This window comes from Oenanthe melanoleuca, chromosome 8, assembly GCF_029582105.1.
Source record: "Oenanthe melanoleuca isolate GR-GAL-2019-014 chromosome 8, OMel1.0, whole genome shotgun sequence".
In the NCBI taxonomy this organism is placed as follows: domain Eukaryota; kingdom Metazoa; phylum Chordata; class Aves; order Passeriformes; family Muscicapidae; genus Oenanthe; species Oenanthe melanoleuca.
In genome coordinates this window covers 21,592,642-21,612,423 of record NC_079342.1, presented here as the reverse complement: position 1 = coordinate 21,612,423, position 19,782 = coordinate 21,592,642, and the positions used below count along the sequence as shown (strand labels likewise).

General features: G+C 46.0%; 3 protein-coding genes across 5 annotated transcripts in view; all 3 read left to right on the top strand.

Annotated features, from left to right (window-relative positions):
* The first annotated feature begins 69 nt into the window (after positions 1–69).
* Positions 70–10,139, top strand: TXNDC12 (thioredoxin domain containing 12). Its single transcript, XM_056497549.1, has 7 exons — positions 70–726; positions 2,681–2,741; positions 7,432–7,484; positions 7,986–8,059; positions 8,625–8,694; positions 8,782–8,865; positions 9,301–10,139. The coding sequence occupies exons 1-7, from the start codon at positions 636–638 to the stop codon at positions 9,375–9,377; spliced, it is 510 nt and encodes a 169-aa protein (XP_056353524.1). The 5' UTR covers positions 70–635; the 3' UTR covers positions 9,378–10,139.
* KTI12 (KTI12 chromatin associated homolog) lies at positions 3,575–5,832 on the top strand. The gene has a single exon (XM_056497547.1). The coding sequence runs from the start codon at positions 4,199–4,201 to the stop codon at positions 4,919–4,921; it is 723 nt and encodes a 240-aa protein (XP_056353522.1). The 5' UTR covers positions 3,575–4,198; the 3' UTR covers positions 4,922–5,832.
* Positions 10,140–17,344: 7,205 nt separating the features above from the next.
* The window catches only part of RAB3B (RAB3B, member RAS oncogene family), a 50,594-nt gene continuing 48,156 nt past the window's right edge, over positions 17,345–19,782 (top strand). The window contains exon 1 of one of the 3 annotated variants that reach the window (XM_056497545.1): positions 17,345–17,494. The gene's annotated coding sequence lies outside the window, so the exon portion shown is untranslated. Of the gene's footprint in view, positions 17,559–19,782 lie in introns of all 3 variants that reach the window. The other 2 variants (XM_056497543.1, XM_056497544.1) reach the window with 2 other exon arrangements.

Here is a 19,782-nt window from a genome sequence, read left to right as displayed (position 1 = left end):
GCCCACTTCATTTACATATAGGCGGGGAAGGGCGCGCAAAGAGCTCCTGGGAGTTGTAGTCTGCAGGGAGCAGCAGCCGCCCGTGCCCCGGGGCAGGGAGCAGCATCCTGTGACCCAAACCCGGGACGCGGCGCTTCCAAACGCGTCACCAGTGGTTCTGTCTCCTTTAGTGAAACCTCCCTCACACGCTGCTCTTGCGGTCGGTTTTGCCTTCCCGACACCTGGGCAACTCGAGATCAGCGCGACAAAAGGGTTTATTTGGGAAGGAGAAAATAAATCTGGAACCACCTCCCTCCCACAGCTGCTTGCTCCCGTCGGGATAACGCTGGGGTTTGACCAGGGGGAGTAGCCAGGGCTCTGGGGCCCCGGTGCGATAAGTTCTGCCCCGGGGGTCCTGGCTCCCTGTAAGGAGCTGAGATCACCCCGAGCCCCCCACACCGTTCCCGCCGGGGGCCTCCCCCAGCACTCGCGGGCCGAGCCGTGAGGGCGGCGCACCGCCCACATCCGCCATACATCATTTCCTGGGCTTTAAAAAACGGGGAAAAAAAGAGGAAAAAAAATCCAGCTAAGCGGGTTCTGTCCTGTCCGGAGGTTCGGGGCCGTACCCGGGTGTCGCCGCTACCCGCGCCGACACCATGAAGGCTCAGCCCGCGGCAGCCTCCGTCGTCTGCCTGTGCCTGGTGCTGGCGGCCTGCGCCGCCTCCGCCGCGGGAGGGCTCGGAAAGGGTCAGACAAAAACGCTTTCTTCGGGCTTTCCTCAACTTCTCTCCCCACTCGGGGCGGGTCCGGTCCCCTCAGGCCACGGGGGCCGAGAGCGCAGCTTCGGGCTCTGGAGGCGCGGGGGCTTTGCGGGGTCTCCGCCGTCGCGGTTCGGTTCTGGCTGAAGCCGTCCCGAGGGACTCCCTGGGGTAGCAGCCCCTCGGTGCCGCCGTGCCTGGTGCCCCGTGCCGGCCCAGCCTCCGCCAGGCTCCTGGCAGGCGATGAATGGCCCTTCCCTCCGCCCTCGGCTTCCCTTGCCCTTCGTGACCGCTCCTCACCTCGCTCTCGGCTTGCCCGGGCTCCTTGTCTAAACCGTGTCTAATAGCCCGGCTCACCCCCGGCCTGAGCTTCACCTCAGGTGGTGGCTTTGCCGTGGAGTTAAATCTCCTCCTCAAGGCTGGTTGTAACCAATTTGATCAATGACAGCAAAGCTGTGGTGTGGATTTCAGCCAGCCACTCACCCTTTAATTCCCCAGCTGACTTTCATTCAAAAGATACAGTCTGTAATGTGTTGGGCAATGCTTTTAAAAACCCACTGAAACTCACCACAAAGTGAGGTTTGCTTTAAACAGAGAAACCTTTTGAAAAGTGTTTCCCAGCTAGAACAATATAAGGTTTTCCCTGTTTTAACATTTTGGTCTTTGACTGAAATAGCTGATATGTCGATATTCTGGGTAAAAGTGATTTGTGCTGATCCGGCTGGGTTTTGCTCTGGGATGTTGAGCTCGTACTAACGTAGCCCTGTGTCCGAGGCTGCCTCAGCAGCTGCTGTGTGGGTGTGAGGGGACAGGAACAGCATCCTCACCCTGCTGTGAGCTCATCTGTTTGATGTGTTGCATCACTTATGTTCACACTTGCCCATATCAGCAGCGATCAGGTAACACAAACACTGCCACTGTCCTCACCTCCCGGATGCTGAACTGAGGTGTCCTGAAGACTTGCTGACGGTGTTTTAGGCTTTCTCCAGCCTCCTTGCCATAGCTGGCTATTGGAAACCATGTCCATATTCCCCTGTGTCAGCACTGGGCAGTCTGTGGCTCTGTGTAGCTCCCAAAATCTGCTCCCCTCACCACCTTTGGTTCCTGACTAATCCAAACCCGTAGGGATGGGAAGGGGCAAGCCGAGGCTCACGTTTGGCTGTCCAGCACAGTAATTGTTAATTACTGGAACCAAGACCTCTGAGGTGGTGTTCCAAGAGAGTTCCTCTTTGTACAGCTCCTGGATCTCCTTCACTTAAGCTCTCCAAGTGGCTTTTGGCCATGTACTGTGTTGGCTGCTAAAAAAACCCAACCCTGGCAGTCGCTGCTTTGCAGCTGTTAAACACACACTGACTCACTCTTAAGTCAATTGACGTAACAATTATCTGGACGGCAGATAAAATTTTTCCTGCTTAGTTCAGTCACTGTAACACTCAGAAATCTGTGTAATGCTGTTCTTTCTTGTTCTTCCATGATATTATCATCAGCAGGAATACTTAGCATGATAGCTTTAGAGCAATTAATGATCATATATTGGCCTAGAAAATTTTAAGTTTCAATTTAGTTCACCTTCAGTGGATTTAGGAATGCTGACATGTTTAACTTGTCATTCATCAGATAATAAATGTTCACAGATTGAAAAAGAACAGAGAGTAATCAGAAGGCACTTCAATTTTAATATCTGATGGATTTTAGTGTCATTTACATGTATATATAGAAATATTCATGAGCATGGTATGTTTTTGTTAATTAATTTCAATGGGATTCCTTATAAGACTGTATGGGCTGTAAGTATTTGCAAAAGTCTGTCCTGAAGTGGGGCTATAGTTGGATTTAAAATAGAATATAAAATGAGTTGAAAATATTCTCAAGGGTTGGGCTGTTTTCCTCTGTTAGCTGACATGTTAAATTATGCAGCATTTATAAACCCTTCTCTCTGGCAGGTTTTGGAGATCATATTCACTGGAGAACACTAGAAGATGGGAAGAAAGAGGCAGCAGCCAGGTATGTCTGTTAGTTTTAGATACAGAAATGTGTGTTCAGAAGCATTCACAAATGTTCTATTTCAGCCCTAAATTTAACCATAGAAAAGAGTCTTTATTAACAAAAATGAGGGTGGTTTAGATCCTTAGACTCTTCAGATCCCTACAGTTTATTGGAGAGAAAATACTGAATTTTGTTAACTTTCCTAAGGCACCACCTATGTTTAATTACTGCAGTCTAATTAAATGATTGAAGCCCTATCGTGTCTTTGAAACAAGAAAATAATTATTTATCATTGTAAAGAAATATATGGCTCTCAAACACACAAGTGCAAGTGTAAGTGGTGCTCAATGCCCTTAAACTCAGCAGTGCTAAGAGCTTCCCTAAAATTCCCTGTGCCTCAGATGAGGTCTCAGCATGAGGTATTTTGTTTCCATCTGCAGCAAAAATCTGAAAGTGTTTGACACCGTAGTGAACTGACAGAACCTGGTTTGGGCTAGGCTTAAATTCTAAAAAGAGCACTATCTCTTTGAAAAATGACATCTTGACTTTTTTTTTCCCTCAGACTTTCTTCTGCTTCTTGTTAAAATGCAAGAAGGAGAATGGCATGCTTATAAATTCTACATGTATTTTAACTTTATAACCTAGATCTGACAATGCTGACATGAGCAGAAATTGCTCATGCCTTCCAGGTTTGCTGTTTAATTTTGCTCTGCTCTCAAACTGATCCATCTAGCAAATTCTACACTCCAGTGTAGACATTGAATTAACCCAGATGGTACACTTCAGAAATCTTACAAGTTTTTATAACTTGATACTTTAGCATTTTTGGGAAAAAAAAAAAAAAAAAAAAAAAAAAAAAAAAAGAAAAAAAAAAGCAGACTATTTCAGTATTTGCAGTTATAATTGTACCATTGTTTTGCAATGCAGCAGAGAAAGCTTTAAAATGAGACATAGGAGAATGGGAGGGATGGCAAGGTCTGAGCTCTCAGGTTTAGTTAGGATTAGTGTTCCTGCTCAAAAAGACTCTGCAGCAAGGGATGGGATGGGTGTGAACCACACTCTCTCCTTTCATTGCTGATGCACAGCAATGCTCTCAAAATAATTTTTTTCTAAGTCTGACCATAAATCTGGAGATGAAAAATTACACAAAATTATCTGAGATGAATCGAGTGAGATGCACCAGACCCGGTGGTCTAGGAAGTTTCGAACCTTCGATTCCGAAACTGCCTAATGTCGTGGGACGCTGGGGAGTTCTCAGTTTTAAATTCCCTGCGGGAGAGGGCGCGGTCCCTTCGTTGCAGCAGCTGCTGCGATGGCGTTTTTAAGCGGGACGCCGCAGCCGTGCTGGGGCGGGATTCTCGCGGCCCTGGGGAGGAGCAGCGCGCCGGGGCTGCGCGGGGCGGCCGGGCCGAGCTGGGAGTGTGGCCGCCGGAAGCAATCGCTCCACGTCCGGGTCGGGTGAGGCCGGCGGGGCGATGCCGCTGGTGGTGCTGTGCGGGCGGCCGGGCAGCGGCAAGAGCCGGCGGGCGGCCGAGCTGCGGGAGGCGCTGGGCGGCCCGGAGCGGCCGGCGCACGTCGTGGCCGAGGCGGAGGGCGGCCGGGCGGAGCTGCGGGCCGAGGTGGAGCGGCGGCTGAGCCGGCGGGACGTGGTGATCGTGGACGCGGGCAACGAGCTGCGGAGCATCCGCTACGAGCTGTACTGCGCGGCGCGGCAGGCAGGCACGGCGCGCTGCGTGCTGCACTGCGCCGGCGGCGCGGGCGGCCCCGACGAGCCGCCCTTCGAGGAGCCCGAGCCGAGCTGCCGCTGGGACCGGCCGCTGTTCACGGTGCGCGGGGAGGAGCCGCTGCCGCTGGGCGCCATCCGCGCCGCGCTGTTCGAGAGCGCCCCGCCGCCGCCGCACCGCGCCACCCGCGCGCAGCCGCTGCAGTCCTGCGGCTTCCTGCACCAGCTGGACCGCGTCACCCAGGACGTGCTGGCCGCCGTGCTGGCCGCGCAGAGGAGCGGCGCGCAGCCCGGAGAGACCATCCGCGTCCCCGGCGTGCCCGAGGGGCTGGTGCTGAGCCGGCCCGTGAGCGTGGCTGAGCTGAGCCGGCTGCGGAGGCAGTTCATCAGCTACACCAAGATGCAGCCCAGCGATGAAAACCTGCCCCAGCTGGCCAGCATGTTCCTGCAGTACCTCAGCCGCAGCATCCAGTGAAGTGTCACCTGTGCCACTCAGCAGGGACGGTGGTCGGGCCCCGAGGTGCTCGCAGCGGGAAGAATGTGACTTCAGCACAGACCGTGCAGAGCCCGGTTTCCACCTGTCGGGGGTCGGAGCACTTGGCAGCAGCAGCTCTGGGAAGGTGGGGCCGTGTCTTTGCCGCAGCCGAGCCAGCTGCATTGCTGGGGGGATCTCTGGGGAAGCAATTCCTCATACCTGCGTTCTCCCCACTGGCATCCTGCAAAAAGGAGAGCTACTGTGCATCCCCAAGCAAGTGAGGTCTCCTGTGGAGACGCAAACCCCAGTACTCAAATAGTGTGGCATGAAAGTGCAAAAGGTGATGACTGTAGGGAAAACTTTTCCCCTCACATTGGCATGTGTATGCTTGGAATAAGAAGATTGGTTTTCCAGAGCTGCCTCCAGATAATGTCAAACTATAGAAGAGACTTCAGGTCCAGAACTGGAACAGGCTATATTTTTAGGACGTGACTGTTTCAAAAAATCTGACTGAGCCCAAGAGATTTTCAACTCTGCACTGCAAAAGGGTGCTGGCTTAACAAACTCAAACATCTCTGTTTCAGGTCTAATAATAAAATATGTGCCTTAAATGGAGTAAAGTCTTAATTTACTTGCAGGACTATTTTATTGAAATAACTTTGCCATGTCTTTTTTCTTCAAGGTCATCATTATAACTCTGTTAAAAACATGAATTGCTTAAGAATGAGTTCTGTCATAGGAAAAATGAGCTAAAATGACAGTGTTTGTTCTGTGTGGAACTCATAAGTCTGTACTGGCTGTGATGGTTAGCTAAGTTTCCAGTCATTTTGGGTACAACTTATATAAACTCACTTTCTGGTGGATGCTTCATTCTTCATTCTAATAAATGGTAGCTTTTGGTTTTAATTTTAGTGTAGTGGTCACTGGGACGAAATGGTGAAGTGGGGCAGGAGGGGTTACTTCAGTTACAGTGTCTGATACAGCTGCTGCTAAGGGGCTTTATGCACTACAGAACTGAGAAATTACTATAAAAATGTTTTTATGTAAACAAGTTAATCTTAACAGTAAAAGCAAAGAGAACAAAGCAGAGAAAATATAAATTATCTCAAACCACTGTGAGTTCTCACTGACTAAGAGTTGGTATTTCGAGGAATTGAGCATTTTATTTAAAATCTGCTTTTAAAAGTTCTCTTTAAAAAGTGTGTGGTGGTATTGACCACCAGATTGAACTCTTTCAACATGAATCCCTGATCCTTGATGATGAAAACAGTCTTAAATCCAGTCTTAAATCAGCCTCTCCTCAAGAAAGAAGCAAAGTAATTTTGGACTCTCTAGAAACAATGAAAATAAGTTGTTTTTCATCATCAGTGAGAGGGCACTGACACAGTGAAAACTTTACTAGGGAAATGTGTGTTCTTGCTCCTTACTGCAAACAGATACAAACTTGATGACATATCAGTTAATTATAGATGGCAAATTTGTGTTTGAACAATTCTAAATGTTAATGGCCTCCTTTGCACCCTTTTGTCATTCTAAAGTTCATTACTGAACACTGCTAAGTAGAGATTTGCTTTCATATCTATTTACAGCTAAAGAAAAGCCCATACATCAGTTCTACTAGTAATTAGTGTTGTTCTGTGCTAAGGTGTTAATAATTCATATGTATGAAAATTTGACTTTATTTTTACCCCCTAATATGGTGCAGAGTTTACAGTCAGCAAAAGATTAGAGTTTGCTTTGCTTTCTTAAAAGAGATATCCATATAGGATGTTCTCTCCAGATTCCTTCCTCTCCTTCACCTAGTTTTAGGCTGTTCTTACTATTTTGGAAGCCATATTATTATTACATGGAAACTTAACCTCTGGGTAGCATAGCTAGTAAAGGTAAAATTAATTATTTGGAAAGAGTGAAAGCAAAAATAACTTTGGTCCTTTTGTGTTGCACTTTGTTTAGGCTGCAGTTCCTCACAGACTCCCTCTTCTTCTTGGCCCTGGTACTGGACACATCCCTCACAATTAGTTTCAGCATACAATGTGTAGGAAGCCATGCAGGCAGCCAGAGGGTTTGCTGGGTTATTGGCTTTGCTGGTTGCTCAGTGGAGGGCCTTAGTCACAGGAGGTGACCGAGACATGTGGGCTGTAATGGGGAGAGATTGTCACCTACTGGATTGCCTTAAGCAGCCACAAAAATCCATCCTGAGATCTCTCAAGCAGCTGCTGTCATGAACCATTTCCAGTAATCCAGGAAAAAAAAGCACGACCAGTTGTGTATCTGAGAAATTTAAACTAAGAAGAGAAAGTCTCCTCTACATAAGCAGTTATTGGCTGGCAGCTATAAGAAGTTATTTTATCACATGTTTTAAGATTGGGATAACTTTTTGCAAGACAGTCTTAGAGCACCACATAATCTCTTTACATCAGACTTATTTCTTAGCCTTCAAGGAAGCCTTGGCTGTTAAAATGTACATGTAATAGAATTTCTTTGACAATTTTCTTTCTTCTTTTTGTTAGTGGTTTGCCTCTTATGGTTATCATCCACAAGTCCTGGTGTGGAGCTTGCAAAGGTAAGTGCATTTAATACTAGAGCTTGCTGAAATTTCTAATGAACCTTTTTATAGGAATCATGTAGCCATGAGAAATATGAACTTTGCATCCAAAATGTAACTAATGGTATTTGTATTTCTTTGAGAGTAGTATCATGTGACAGTGCCATAGCAAACAAATAAGCTGAGTGTATGGGTAAACCCTAAAGGATGAGGTAGTTGAGTGGGAGTGGTGGTTCACAGCAGGATTTCTGCTCCTGTTGCACTGGATCAAATCTGACCACTTGTGTTTGCTGGGCAGGCTTTAGCCCATGGCTGTCAAGCAAGAATTGCTTCAGGTACGTCCTATTCCAAGCCGGGCTGGAAGGGTTGGATACATATATTCCATTTACTCACTGCTTATTGTAAAGTGCCACCTCTCCAGAGGGAGGGATGAAGTGGATATTTTGATACTGACCTGAAAGTCTGAAATATTTTCCACTGTTTTTACATACCTCTTTTAAATTATTTTTTTAAATTTAGCTTTAAAGCCAAAGTTTGCTGAATCCAAGGAGATCTCTGAACTTGCCCATAATTTTGTTATGGTCAACCTTGAGGTAGGCTGCCTTCTGCTCTGTATCCATGTTCTGGCTAGTAATGAAGCATTTGGAATCTGACTCAACTGATTGCCCCCTGTTTTGTGTACATCCTAAATCCTGCACTCCTGAATAGACATTCAGGATTGATTGATTGATAGAGCTCATTGTTTTAAAAATACTTTTTTCCAGTCTGGTTATTTTAATTGTGTTTATAAACCTGGCTCTCTGTCATTGTCTCTTTAACAGTTTGTACCTTGTATGAATCAGTTTTCACAAGAAAGGAATTTATGTTGATTATTTCAGTATATATCAAACATTCCTATACCTACCAGAGTGGGGTGGGTAATGCAAATTGACAGACCAGAAAAAATATTTTCACTAATTATACTTACGTAGGTAAAAATAATAATATAATTTCTTCCCTTTGAAAGTGGAAGATGCTACAGTTACTTAGGGTCTGTTCAAGATATAAATTGCTCAGAGTAGAAAGAATCTGAAGGCAATAATTTGTTTCTGTGAAAGGCACCATGTTTTGTTAGATGTCTTGCTAATATCTTCCCTCTCTCCTGCCTTGCTGTGGTAGGATGATGAAGAGCCAAAGGATGAAGCCTTTAGTCCTGATGGAGGTTACATTCCCAGAATCCTCTTCATGGGTAAGGCATCCACAGCTGTTGTCCTTTCACAGCACTGGGTACTTACTGTTTCCACCTAAATTTCCTGCTGGATTTCTTGTTTCATAGACCCCAGTGGAAAAGTCCATCCAGAAATCATAAATGAGAGAGGAAACCCCAGCTACAAGTATTTCTATACCAACGCTGATCAGGGTACGTGCTAAGTCCTTTGAAGTGCATTTGTAGTGACATGAAGCTTTGGCAGTGGAGAGAAATTATGTTAAAGTATAACTGGGAGTGTTTAAATACAATGGAAGTGAGTGATTCTCTAATGCCTCAGGAACCATATTCACAATCATGATTCACCTTAATACCTACTAAAAGTGGAGGACCTAATTTTATCTCCAGTTGTGGTGTAGGAAGTCTTGGAATTTGCATGATCCAGCCATTTCCCAACATAGTTGGGAAAAGGGTGCAGGACTGTGTTTGTTTGTTTGTTTGTTTGTTTGTTTGTTTGTTTGTTTTTACAGATTAATCTGTAGGTCTACATTCTGTAACTGTGTTGTTTTAAAACACTTTCAATACCAGTTCACCTTGATGTTTTCACCTTGAGATTAATAGCTGATTTCTCTCTGTGTAATCTTTCAGTTGTCCAAGGGATGAAAGAGGCCCAGGAGAAGCTGACAGGCGATGCTTTCAAAAAGCACCTGGGAGATGAACTATAATGGATACACTGAATGAGACCTTTTCATCACTTCAAAACTGAGAGGAAATTATTAAACAGACCAAGAATGTAGATGCACTGAAGGGACATAATTCCCCTGTCAATGTTAGGTTAAGCCCTGTTTGGAGTTCACACACACACACACACACAACAGTTACAGTGTTTTCTCTGCCTGGCAGTTTGCACTGTGGTGGTTCTTTGCAACTGGGTAATGTGCAAACACATCTCTGTGTGTTTGAGCAACCACTAATATTTGATGTTAAAAGGGAGGTGTGTAGGGAAAATGCTATTTGAGAACAATGTGATGGGAAAAGCTAGAAACAGCCATCATTTTGAGACTAATCAGGGTTGAATCTCTCTTTTCTCACTGATATTATGTGATCCCATAGTTTTTACTGGGCATTCCCATCACAGGGGCATGTTCCTGGGCCAGTTGTTTTCTAGATATCCAAAACCATGAATTCTGCCACTACACCAAGTAGAATACATTTCATGAATGTCCAAGTAGCATGTGAATTATCAGCTCTGCAAATGTATTTTTGTGTAAAACTGTTGTGATTCATCTTTATTTGCCTTTGGGCAGAAGTTGAACTTTTTCCTTATGCACTCACCTTTTGATTGTTCCATCAAGTGAGGATGGGTTATGTTGAAGCTTTACGGGGTTTCCCCTTTTATTCTTTGAATGTTTTTGGCGAATGCCTTGCCATCACATTGTACTGTATTTTTGTACCAGGGTGAAAAAATTAAACCTTTTTAAACATAAGCATGCAGAGAGTGTTCTGTGGTTAAGGGCGTAGCTTTACATTCTTAAGCATGGGGGATATTTTTGTTTGTGTTGCAGTGATTATTAATGTTCACTGTCACAGCTGAAGGTTTCTCCTTTTTATAATTGAAAGACATAATTTGTTTTTTCATACAATTACAATTCAGCCATTCTTACACTACCCACACTGTTGAAGGCCAATGTGTTTATTTACTGTTATTGAAGAGAAGAATAGAGGGGAGTAAAGTCACCCCTCTTGACCTGCTGGGGACACTTTTTCTAATGCAGCCCAGCATGTTGTAGGCTTCTTTGTCACATCGGTGCATTGCTGGCTCATGATCAGCTTGTTCTCCACCTGGATTCCCATATTCTCCTGTGCAGCAAAACAGATTTCCAGACTCTACTTGTGTACAGGTTGTTCCTCCCCAGCTGAGGAACTTCGGATTTCCGTTTTTTGAACCTCCTGACAACCCTCTCTGCCCATTTCTCCAGCCCGTTGAGGTCCTCAGTGGCAGCACAACCACGTTAGCTGGATATCAGCTCCTCTGCCCAGCTTTTCATCATCTGCCAGTTTGCTCAGACTTAGGTGTTAAAAAATACCAACCAAGGGTACTCCAGTAATGATGAGCCCCCTTTAGGCCAGCTGTTCTGCCAATTTTCAATCGATTTCACTGCCCATTTATTTAGGTTGTACTTCATCAGTTTGTCTATGGGGATGCTTTGGGAGAGTGTTGAAAGCCATAGTAAAGCCAAAAAAAACCACCACCTACTGCTCTCCCCTCAGCCAAATCAGTCATCTCCAGAAAAAATTCCTGACCAAAAGACACTTGCCATAACTTCCCATAACAAATGAGGAGATAATTTTCTACAGGTACTTAACTGAAGAGCCATCTGAGGACATTAGGAGGAGAAAATTGTTTATAATAATAAGATAAACCCATATATATATAACCCATATATATATAACAATATAGCAATAAACCAAACTTGTCTACTGAATCCATTTTTACTGTTCAGCAGGATTAGGAATTTTACTTTCCAGACAAGTTTGTCTAAGGAATTTTAAGCACTGAAACTCAACTGGGTACTAAAAGGCAAGGACTCAGTGGAATTAATGGGATTATTGCACATTGTGATTATCCTGCTCAGCTGCTAATAATTACTCTGTAGACTTTATCCTCTGCTTCTCTTGCAAATTGTCTAATAAATGAACAATGGAATTGAACTCAGCAGCTCTCAAGTCATATCAGCCTCAAAGTAAATCTATATAAGCCTTAGAAAAGGGTTTGTATTGTGCAAAATATTATATTTTTCCCCAGCTCTGTCAGTTGATCAAATAAAAAAATATTCCTATCTGATGCTCATTTTATTTAGAGCTTTAGATTGACATGACTAAAAAATCATTGCTAGGTTTTTTTACTTGCCACCAGGGGGAGGACGCTGCGTGTTCATCTGGGATTGGATTCAACAAATCATAATTAAAAAATAATCTCTGATGCAAATTAGCAGGGTGCACCTCTGCGGGTTTCCATGCACGGTTTTGCAGCAGCTCTGCCCTGCTCTTATCTCTGCAGTGAAGCTGCAGCCTGTGGGATGTACATCAAGTGTCCCTTTCTTTGCAAAATGCTCTGATGCCTGGAGCAATGTGGCCTCAACGTAATTTTTAGAAAGTTCTTCATCCACAGACATCTCCCCTCAGTGACAGGTACGGGCAATGTGCTTCATCCTTTACATTTAAGACCACCTTGATTCAAAATTATCCTCCTTCACATCTTCTATCACACATCTCCTCTCCTTAGCACTTCATGCCTTCCAGACTTAGTACTATGGAAGGAAAAATCTATTTCATAACCCTTTTTCCTTTGTTCTTCAGGTGCCTCCTTTCTCTCTACCCTCTGTATGTTGAGGCACAGTGAGTTGGTGCAGCTTCCCTGCCCTCTCTTCCATTTGCTCTTAGACCATGCCTTTGTCCTCTGTAGCAGGATGGAGCTTGGCACTTGCTGGCCTGCTTGGTGTCTAGCTGGGGTCTCAGTAGAATATGATTTCTGTGCTATCACAGATTTATTTCTAGGGACAACTGGTTATCTTGTGTAAAATCTGTTTCATACCTCTGGATTGCAGAGTGAACCTACTTTTGATCTGTCATTTAAGTATTTTTTTTCTTTCCTACCCATTAGTTTCATACCTGGACATTTTTGCTGCTATCTCCTATTGCAGATTCTTTACATCCTTCTTTTTCATAATCTTGATAAGGTGTTACAGATGGTTGGCATTTGCTTCTGTGCACAGGGATCCACCTAGCAGTTGCTTTTTGTATGTTGTGTGACTTTATGCACACAAGCAGGTCCCCAGGGCTTAGAGAAGCTGCTTGCTGGTCAGTGTTTCCTGTAGCTGTGTTAGAAGTTAATGATATACTGCAGCACTGCTCAGTAACCAAGGCCTCAGATTAGTTTGCCCCTATCAATGTTGATTCTTGTGCTGCCCATCTGTGTATGATTGGCAATAACTTACATGATCACTTCTTCAGATACATCTAGAAATCCCCTTGGATTCTCAGTTGCTCCTCCTGCTATAGTGAAAAAAAATCCAAAGACACTTCAAAATTCTTAGTACAGACCCAAAGAACTGCCAGGCCAAATCAATCTCATGTAAACAAACATGCTGTCAATCCCCTTTCTTCCAGAAACAACCTATAGAGGAAAAAAACCCCAAAGTTAATTAGGGAGTGCCTGGATTGCAGCTCCCATCTGGCTGCCTGGGAGCAGAGGTTGTTTTGTGCACCTGAGGCTGGACAAGCTTTAAGGAAGTGTCAGCTGGAGACTCTGGAAACCTTTCCTTTGCCATGTTTAGCAGCAGGGAACAAAACTGCAACAACCAAGAATGCCTGCACAGCCAGAGTGTCCCATCTGTCATCCTGGCATGCTGAGTTTAGGAGTCATCTACTTCAAGCACACTTTTATCCCTGTGTCTGTCTGCTTGCCACCGTGTCTGGCCTGTATCAAACTGCTAATGAGCTTCATATCACTCAGAGCTCACTTAGGGCTCCTGTAATGAATAGCTCTGAAGTGAAATATTATTAAACTCCTTTGAATATGAGGTCATCTGTCGTTGGAGGTGATGAAACTTCTCTTTTGGCGAGAGGAGAGGTATTTGCATTTATGTTATGCTGTGATATTTATTTGCAGCTGACCTGGAATTATGCCTGCTTGTTTTTGCCCAGCCAGGAGAGCAACTCCAGGGCTATTCCTTAGCAACAACCGTCGCTATAGGTGGATCTAAACTTGAGGCATGAGGATGGAGATTCAGAAAGCAATAAAGATGGAATTACTCTAAACAGAACTCTCTCCAGAGAGTGGGAATGAAGAGGGAAAGTCACTGCAAATCCATGTCTATTTCATAGACAGCAAAGCCAAAGATGAGGTTTCTCTAAAAGGTTGCATCCCCTTTTGAGACAGCTGTGTAAGTTGTCTTTGGCACTGACTGGAGAGGGAAGGTTGCTGCCTGGAGGGAACCAAGAAACAATAATGAATGTCTGTCAAAATGTTAAAAGTCACTTTGTCTTAAAACTATTTGGCGTATTAACCCATTCCCACTTTCCTCCTTGAAGAAACAGGTGCTGATTTGTTAAGCAGTTAGTCAAATAATCTCAGTTTGCTTTTCCTTTCAAAGTTTGTCTAGAGCAAGGTGTGGCTGTGCACAGTTCCCAGGCCTGCCATTGTCCAGGGAGCACCACTCCTGCCATTGCAGCGCCAGCCCGGTGCCACCACGTCAGCACCATCCCAGGAGGAGGAATCTTCACTGACAAGTGCCAGCCAGCCCCTGTGACCTGCCACAGGCAGTGGGAACAGGGACCAAAGCTTGAGTGATCCTCTCCAAGCTATGAAAAATGTCATGGCACTGTTTTGTGATGGTGAAATCCGCAGTAAGTTCCTTTACTTATGGACAAAAAAAAGAAAAATAGAGACCCCAAACCTCTCCGCTCACAACTATGCTGGAAGGAGGGACTGGCTGACCTGTGCTTACAGCATTGCAGGTTCTGACTCAGAACAGTGAGAGAGGCTGTTATACACCTGCCTGTGCTGGCTCTCATCCCAGCGCAGGGCACTGGAATCAGGAAAAGTGCAGGATCAGACAGGATGTGGGAGCAGGCAGGATGGGGGGAGCAGGCAGGGTTTAAGAAGCAGGCAGAGTACGACCTGGGCATGGGATCTCGAATGGTGGGTGCTTCTCCTGTGTTCTGTTTTCCTTCAGCCAACACAGGAATCTCCTCCTCCATTCCCAGGTCTCTGCTGTGATGTGGGGAGTGAAGGGGAACCAACTTCCTAGAGTTTCCACCTTCTCAGAAGGTCATGATCCCATTGTTACCACTCCAAGTCAGGGCAAGGGAGGAGCTGGAGCAGAGCTAAGGGGCAGGAGTGTGTGGACTGAGTTTGGTTAAGGCTGTAGGTAACTGGCTGCTGATTAGAGTTTCTTTTGGACTCATTTTTGGACCATTTTGCACATGCACAGCATGAAGTAGGTAGATGTGCTGCAGAAATATTAATTGATAACAACTGCAGATGTACTCCTGCTTTTTGAGAGTGCTTCAGGTCACAACATAACATGCTGTGCATAAAAGAAGCTGCACTGGCAGCACAGTCAAATTTGGATGCCACTTTATTGTGCTGTTTCTGATATTATGAACAGTGTTTAAAGAGCCATTTGTGAGGATTTGGGTGCATTAGCCCTGTTAGAGGGAATGAAATTCACACAAATCCTGGGGACACAGCATGGACTTTACATGCTCTTTACTGCACACTGAAGTGCAGAAGCACCTGGGTGAGTGCTGCCTATTCAGGATTTTGTTTGTGGGTGTCTTGTTTTTACCTGTCTCCCCTAGACAACAGATCATTTAACTCTTTTGGTGCTGCTCTTTCTTTAGGAATAAATAAATCAATTGATAAATTAATTTTTTTCTAATTCCCTTTTTAAAAAAGATTAAATTTGTTTCTTCAGATCAACTGCACTATGTGAGGATGCACTGTTTTGAATTTAAAATGTTGAGAGAGTGATAGAGTATGTATGTCGTGTTTGATAAATGTGCTCTCATGACTGCTGTGAGAGAGTGAGATAGATCCACATGTCAGAAAACAAGACAAAGTACAGCATCTGCTCTTCCACCTCCATGTGCTTGTGGGAGTTTTTTCCTGTTTCCTTATTTCCCCATCTATAAATCTAAAATAACAATGATCTCCCCCACTGGAAGTGGTATCAGCAATACATGACTGTACAACATTAAAACCTGGAAGGGAAGTGCACTAGGAGAGAAAAAAAAATATTCACACAATAAATTATAGAAATGTGTCTAAACAAGGTGATAGACAGCAAAAATCACTACATATTCCCCTGTCTCCTAATTACCTGGGTGCATGCCTTCTTTTGGTTATCCCTAAGAAAGGGCTTGTAGGTAAGCACTGGTGTTTCAGGGGAGGCATGAAATCTGGAAAAGCCTTTGGAAATTAGGCTTGAACAGTGGCTCTGAGCTTGTGGCTGTGGTTATGGGGTGTCAAATCAGGTGATCACTGCCAGATGCCCAAGTGAGCCTCAACCATAATGTGTCCTTTGCATCAAAGGTGCAGGTATGTGCCCATGACCATTTGCATTCTGTCATGGTGCTTTATAGGGCTGTGGGATCACAATGATTTTCTAGACTGAGGACCAGCCAGCAGACTGAGAGAAGAGCTCTACCCATGCTGGGTTGATGAGAAGTCAGGTTTTGGCAAAGGCAGAGGTCAGCTATCCGTCAGCAATGAGAGGATTGCAAGGAGCTAGAAAGACTATTTTAGGTGTTAAGCCTTCTAGGCTGTCTTTGAAATACTTATTATTACACTGATTATTTCTAGTTGCCTACACAAAACTGATAGTTTGCTTAAGGCTTGAATCAGGGCCTGGTTTATATAACAGTAATTTTAGTCGGGGTTTTGATGGCAGATACATATTTTCATCCTAGATGAGGGTAGAAAATTACTCTGATGTTGGGTAGAATTCTCCCCTGGGCCACCTGGGAGATAGTTCTGACGAGTAAAATAGAGAAGCTCTATGGCATCTCTGATTTGCAGAGAGATGTTCCTTAAAGCTGCTCAGCATTTCTCCTGTGATTGTTCCTGAAATGCTCACCTTAGCTATATTCTAGTCATATAGTACGACTATGCTCCCTGGCCTTCTGCATTCTCATAATACTGGTAACTAGTCAACTGCCCTGGACAAAAAGTAGCAATAAATCAATTGTCAGGCTCCTTTAAAGTGGCTGACCTGTTACAAAGCTCAAGATGCTCCAAGGGCTGGTTGATCTGTGAGGCAGCCTGAAGACCACCGAAGATCAGAGGTGAGGATCAGATGCTGAAGATCACCAGATGTGCAAAAAGCTTTTACAAGTGGACAAAATTCCTGTGCTGTGTGGGCAGTGTCCAAGCTGAGTTGAAGTGCTGCACATCAAACAAAAGCTACAATGAGACTGAGAAGAAAGCAGCAGTGCTCTGGAGGTCATAGCAGGGTGAAGAGACATCTGCACCCTCAAATTTTAGGGGTTTGAGTTCAGAGGTGCTGCCTGAAGACAGAAACCCTTCAGGTCCAGTACCTTAAAGCACCTCCTGCTCTGGCCTTCCCTCACAGGGAGCCTCTCCTGGGGCCCAGCAGGACCTTGTGTTTGTGCTGAGGCACTTGATTAAATCCTGCCATCTCTGCTGGCTCTTAGGGAAGCACCTTCTTATTTATGCCACACATAATGTTTAAAATGTTTTAAAAATCCAATATTTTGTTCATTCTGTCTAGGGCATCATCTCTAAAGGTTATTTTGCTTTCCTAGAAAGGAACAGACCACAGTCAGGTCTCTCTGAGGTTTAAAGGGTTTTAAAGCTACGGGGGTTCACCACAACCTCTTCATCAGACCTCCTTCATGTGAACGACTTCGATCGCAGCCACTGCCTCGATTTTTGTCTTCTCACCAGTAGAAATGTAGCGCCTGATGCCACAGCGGCCATCGCCAGGCTTCAGAGTTAACGGTGCTACCGATGAGAACCCCAGCCCGTTCGGAAAGTGCGATAAGAACGGCAAGTTTGGGTCTCACCCGGGACACTCTCCCAGCCCGAGGGGGCTCCAGGAGCGCCTGAGGCGATTCCCATTCCCGCGCTGCCCGCGCGCCCCCGCCCCCGCCCCGCCGCGCTCCGCCCCCGGGGCCGCCCCAGGTGCCGGCGGGGGGGCGGCTCCCGCCACGCGAGCAGCGGCCGCGGGACCGCTCGGCTCGGCTCGGCTCGGCTCGGCTCGTCCCGGCTCGGCTCGTCCCGTCCCGGCTCGGCGCCACCGCTCCTCCGCCACAGGTAGGAGCCGCGGCCCCTCTGAGGGGGCTCCTCCCGCGCCGTCGGGGCCGCTTTCCCCTCGAAGGTAGCGGGGCGGGGGCTGGCCGTGTTCCTCTCCTCATGTCCCCACCGGGACACACAAACTCCTCCTGCCCACCTCGCCCCGAGCGTCGGGGCTGTCCCCGGGCTCGGCGGGACGGGAAGCAGGAGGTGCCCGGCGGGTGAGCGCCCGGTGGGTGCTCCGTGCCCCGAGGTGCGGTGTAACGGGCAGCCCTCGGGAGCGGCGGGGCGGAGAGGGCAACAGCAGTTCCATCTCTAAAATAAACATTTCCCAGCAATGAGAGGCGATATAATATCGCCTTATCTCTAAAATACCCTCAGCCTGGTCGGGGGGAGGCGGGAGAGCGGGGCCTTCCCGGCTGTTCTCCAGCTGGTGCGACCCGCCCGTGCCCGTCCCCCCGGGCAGTGCCGGCTCGAGCAGGGAACAGGTGACAATGCTCGGCCATGGAGCACTGCCGGGAAACGCGGCACCCGCTGTCGTCCTGGCTGCTCGGGGCAGGGCAGGGACCCGCTGCTGCCGGACAGCACAGCCCGCCCGAGCCCTCACCGCAGGGTGAGCCTCTGCCCGCCCGAACAGCGGAGCAGCCAACCTGCCCGTACCCACACTGCCCTCACAGCCCACCGCAGCAAGCCAAACGGATCCATCTTCTAATTTAGCTCATAAAAAGTGTAAACTCTCCAGTTTGTCCAGTTGATGCCGTACAAAACGCATGTGGTGTTTTTTTGCCGTGCATTCTGGGACGGCGTGTTGGTTTTCCTCGGTTTGCCAGCCCGGCAGTGCCGGTGATGAGCGCGGTAACATCAGCCTGGCACTGGGGGCACCGCAGCGGGATCGCCAGCACCGGCACGAGTTGCTCCACCTTTTTGCCTCCCAAGGTTCTGTCTCCATGCTGTCCTTTCCTTCTGACAAGCAACGATGTGTTGTGTACTTGTGCAGTGCATCAGGTTGATCTGGCCTAAATTAAGTGTAACTTGTCCAAAAAAAAAAAAAAAGGGGGGGGGGGGGGCGGGGGGCAGAAATAATTTTAACGTGGATTTTCCCATGTCCTAAGACAACATAAGACCATGGTCTCAGAACATGTTTCTGTGAAATTCTTTGGTGGCAAATCTGGTTTTGACTTCTCCTGCTTTTTTTTCTCATTGCTAATTCCTCACCAAGTACTGCCCTCTCAGTTGTGCAAATAATAGTTTGCAGGGTTTCAGAGTTGCCTGGATTAGCTCTGTTCAAATAACATTCTCTTGTGAGCGTTTTTTTTTTCTCCCTCCTAAGGTAAAAATGTCACTGGAACTATAATTTTGATCTGTGTGTTTGTAACTGTACTCAGATTGTGGGAGCACTGGTATTGGGTTATAGAGGGTACAAAATTGAATCCATACACTGCTGTATTGGAAGTGTGTAATTAAAAGGCTTTTATTTCCTGTTATTTGTGCTTGCTATCCTGGAGGTGCTTGTATATGCATTTGCTGGGACTTCACTGCCTTCAGGACAGTTTTATCAGGACAATTTATAGCATAAGTCAGAAGAGAGGCAAATCAAATTAAAATCAAGCTTCCTTTGCAATTTTGACAAAATGGTGATGCCCTCTTTGCAGACCCAGTATATTTTCAGGTGACAAAGTAAGAAGTCTTATCAGCTTTAGGTTTTAATCGCAGTAGTTCTTGTGTGTAGCATAGCAATGCATTTAGTATTTGTTAACATGATGGCTGTCATGTCGTAGTTATGTTAGCTGTGCAGTTCAGAGATGGTTTCTCCTACCTTCATTTTCATGTCTTTTCATGCAGCTCCAGATTTAAATGTGCAGGTCACAGCATCACAGTTCAGGGTCTTGCATTCTCTCTGGCTGGTTGTGATGCCATGGAAGGGCTCTCATGTCCTCCCCAGCAGGTACATGTCTCTTCTTTGTTGCTAGCTGGGCTGAAGAAGTCGGGTTTTTTTGAGCCAGTTCTCAATGGCTAACGCTGAAAAATGTCCTGAAGTGGTCATTTCAGGTATGCTTTTTGCTGTAAAAATGTATTCAGGTTCTGCATATTTAGTGAGCTCCTGGAAATGTGTGCTTAATTTAGTGCAGTAGTGTTTGATATTTGAAATAAGATTTATGTTTGGAAGTATTAGTTCATTAAAAAATGGGAAGTGTGAGGGTGCTTGTTGTAATCCCAGTTAGCAGGTGGCTTACTTTGCAGCATGGGAGAACATCATAGCACAGAGAAATGAATTAACTTATTCATCACAGATTTTCTGCTTGGAAGAG

Excerpts from the sequence above, each read along its gene's own strand:
- TXNDC12 (XM_056497549.1), top strand. The coding sequence starts at position 636 with ATGAAGGCTCAGCCCGCGGCAGCCTCCGTCGTCTGCCTGTGCCTGGTG. Across the intron at positions 8,060-8,624 it reads TTGTTATGGTCAACCTTGAG|GATGATGAAGAGCCAAAGGA; the intron begins GTAGGCTGCCTT and ends TTGCTGTGGTAG. Across the intron at positions 8,866-9,300 it reads CTATACCAACGCTGATCAGG|TTGTCCAAGGGATGAAAGAG; the intron begins GTACGTGCTAAG and ends GTAATCTTTCAG.
- KTI12 (XM_056497547.1), top strand. The coding sequence starts at position 4,199 with ATGCCGCTGGTGGTGCTGTGCGGGCGGCCGGGCAGCGGCAAGAGCCGG.